General features: G+C 46.0%; 1 protein-coding gene across 1 annotated transcript; it reads left to right on the top strand.

Moving 5' to 3' along the window:
- Window positions 1-276: 276 nt before the first annotated feature.
- On the top strand, window positions 277-901 carry LOC147620529 (uncharacterized). The gene is made up of 2 exons (XM_086825425.1): window positions 277-791; window positions 829-901. The coding sequence occupies exon 1, from the start codon at window positions 285-287 to the stop codon at window positions 669-671; it is 387 nt and encodes a 128-aa protein (XP_086681551.1). The 5' UTR covers window positions 277-284; the 3' UTR covers window positions 672-791; window positions 829-901.
- Window positions 902-1,398: the final 497 nt, after the last annotated feature.

The following is a 1,398-nucleotide window of genomic DNA, read 5'->3' on the forward strand; positions in this document are numbered from 1 at the left end:
GGCACGACCGGTAGAGAGGACAATAATTCTGAGAAGCATCTCAGGTCAATGTTAATTCCAAAGGAAGCCAAGCCAACCCGTGACTGCAGGGCTGTAGAAATGAAAGCGCGACGCTGCACATGAGCACACTGGAGCAATGTCTGATCATGTCAAAGAAGGTGGGCCCATCAACAGGGCCATGTAAGGAGGGTGTTGGCTGATCATGTCAAAGAAGGTGGACCCATCAACAGGGCCATATAAGACGGGTGTTGGCCAGGCAGCCTGCGCAGGGCAACATATCCTTCATGATGGCCTTCCTCCGTCAGCAATGCTGCGTTCTGTTGCCTCTGTTTATCTTGATGCTGTTAGCTATCAGCAGCTCCCATGCAAATACGGTGATTCAAAACGACTCGGGCGATGCCCTCCTGCTCATTCCGCTGGATAGCGCCCCAGCTGGCGCCGTAAGTCTGTCGGCCGGCAAGTCAGTTGAGCTGGCGCCTGAGCAGCTGACGAACGTGATGCTGCAGGACGTGCAAACCGGGGATGAAGCCGACCTCCCCGACGGCCAATCTCTGAAGGCTGTGCAGCAAGCAGATGCGGCGACCGGTACGGTGACTGCCACCGTACCCAACGTGGTCACGGTGACGGCCAATGTGCTAAACATCGTGCTTATTAACGCTACCATTACCTAACAGGGTGGAGCTGCCTCAGCACTATATGCCACGTCTATAGTGCTGAGGGTGGAGCTGCCTCATCCAAACCTCTAAATAAAACTAGTATAAATTAGGCAACGTCACTCTAGTAGTAAGCACGTCCAATATTTCATATCGTCACTCTAGTAGTAAGCAGGTCCAATATTTCATATCTGATCATCTGCGTCTCATATTTCATGTACAATAAGTAGCCGATTATGCTTCTCAAACTCTCTCATTGCTTGTGTGTGTTACAGATTACCATATTGTATTTCATGTACAATAAATAGCCGATTATGCTTCTCAAACTCGTGTGTGTGTTACGAATCACCATATTGTATTTCTGTTCTCTTCTCTCTTTTTATATACATATGTGCCGATGCTGCGGTTACAAAAGATACATGCGTTTCCATGTGTGATTGGAGGGTTTATTATAACGCACGCGTTTCATACTTGGTGATTGTAACTTATGGTAAGTTGATAACAGATTTGCAGCACTCCAATATGTGTGCTGTAGAATAGAAATTAATGGTTTAGGAGACATAAAGCATGTTACTCTTTCAGCATTAGTTCTCCCGTATCCATTTATGACATGCAAAATTATTGAGTGAAAATCAACTGAGGTTTAAGGGAACCATCTCAGCCTCGAAATGATAAGCAAATAATAAATCCTTGACTCTCAAGAATGCAAGGGATATCATGAACAATGTTTGGAATTATGACAATC

The sequence above is a fragment of the Cibotium barometz genome, chromosome 31 (assembly GCF_041138505.1).
Source record: "Cibotium barometz isolate CiBa-2024 chromosome 31, ASM4113850v1, whole genome shotgun sequence".
In the NCBI taxonomy this organism is placed as follows: domain Eukaryota; kingdom Viridiplantae; phylum Streptophyta; class Polypodiopsida; order Cyatheales; family Cibotiaceae; genus Cibotium; species Cibotium barometz.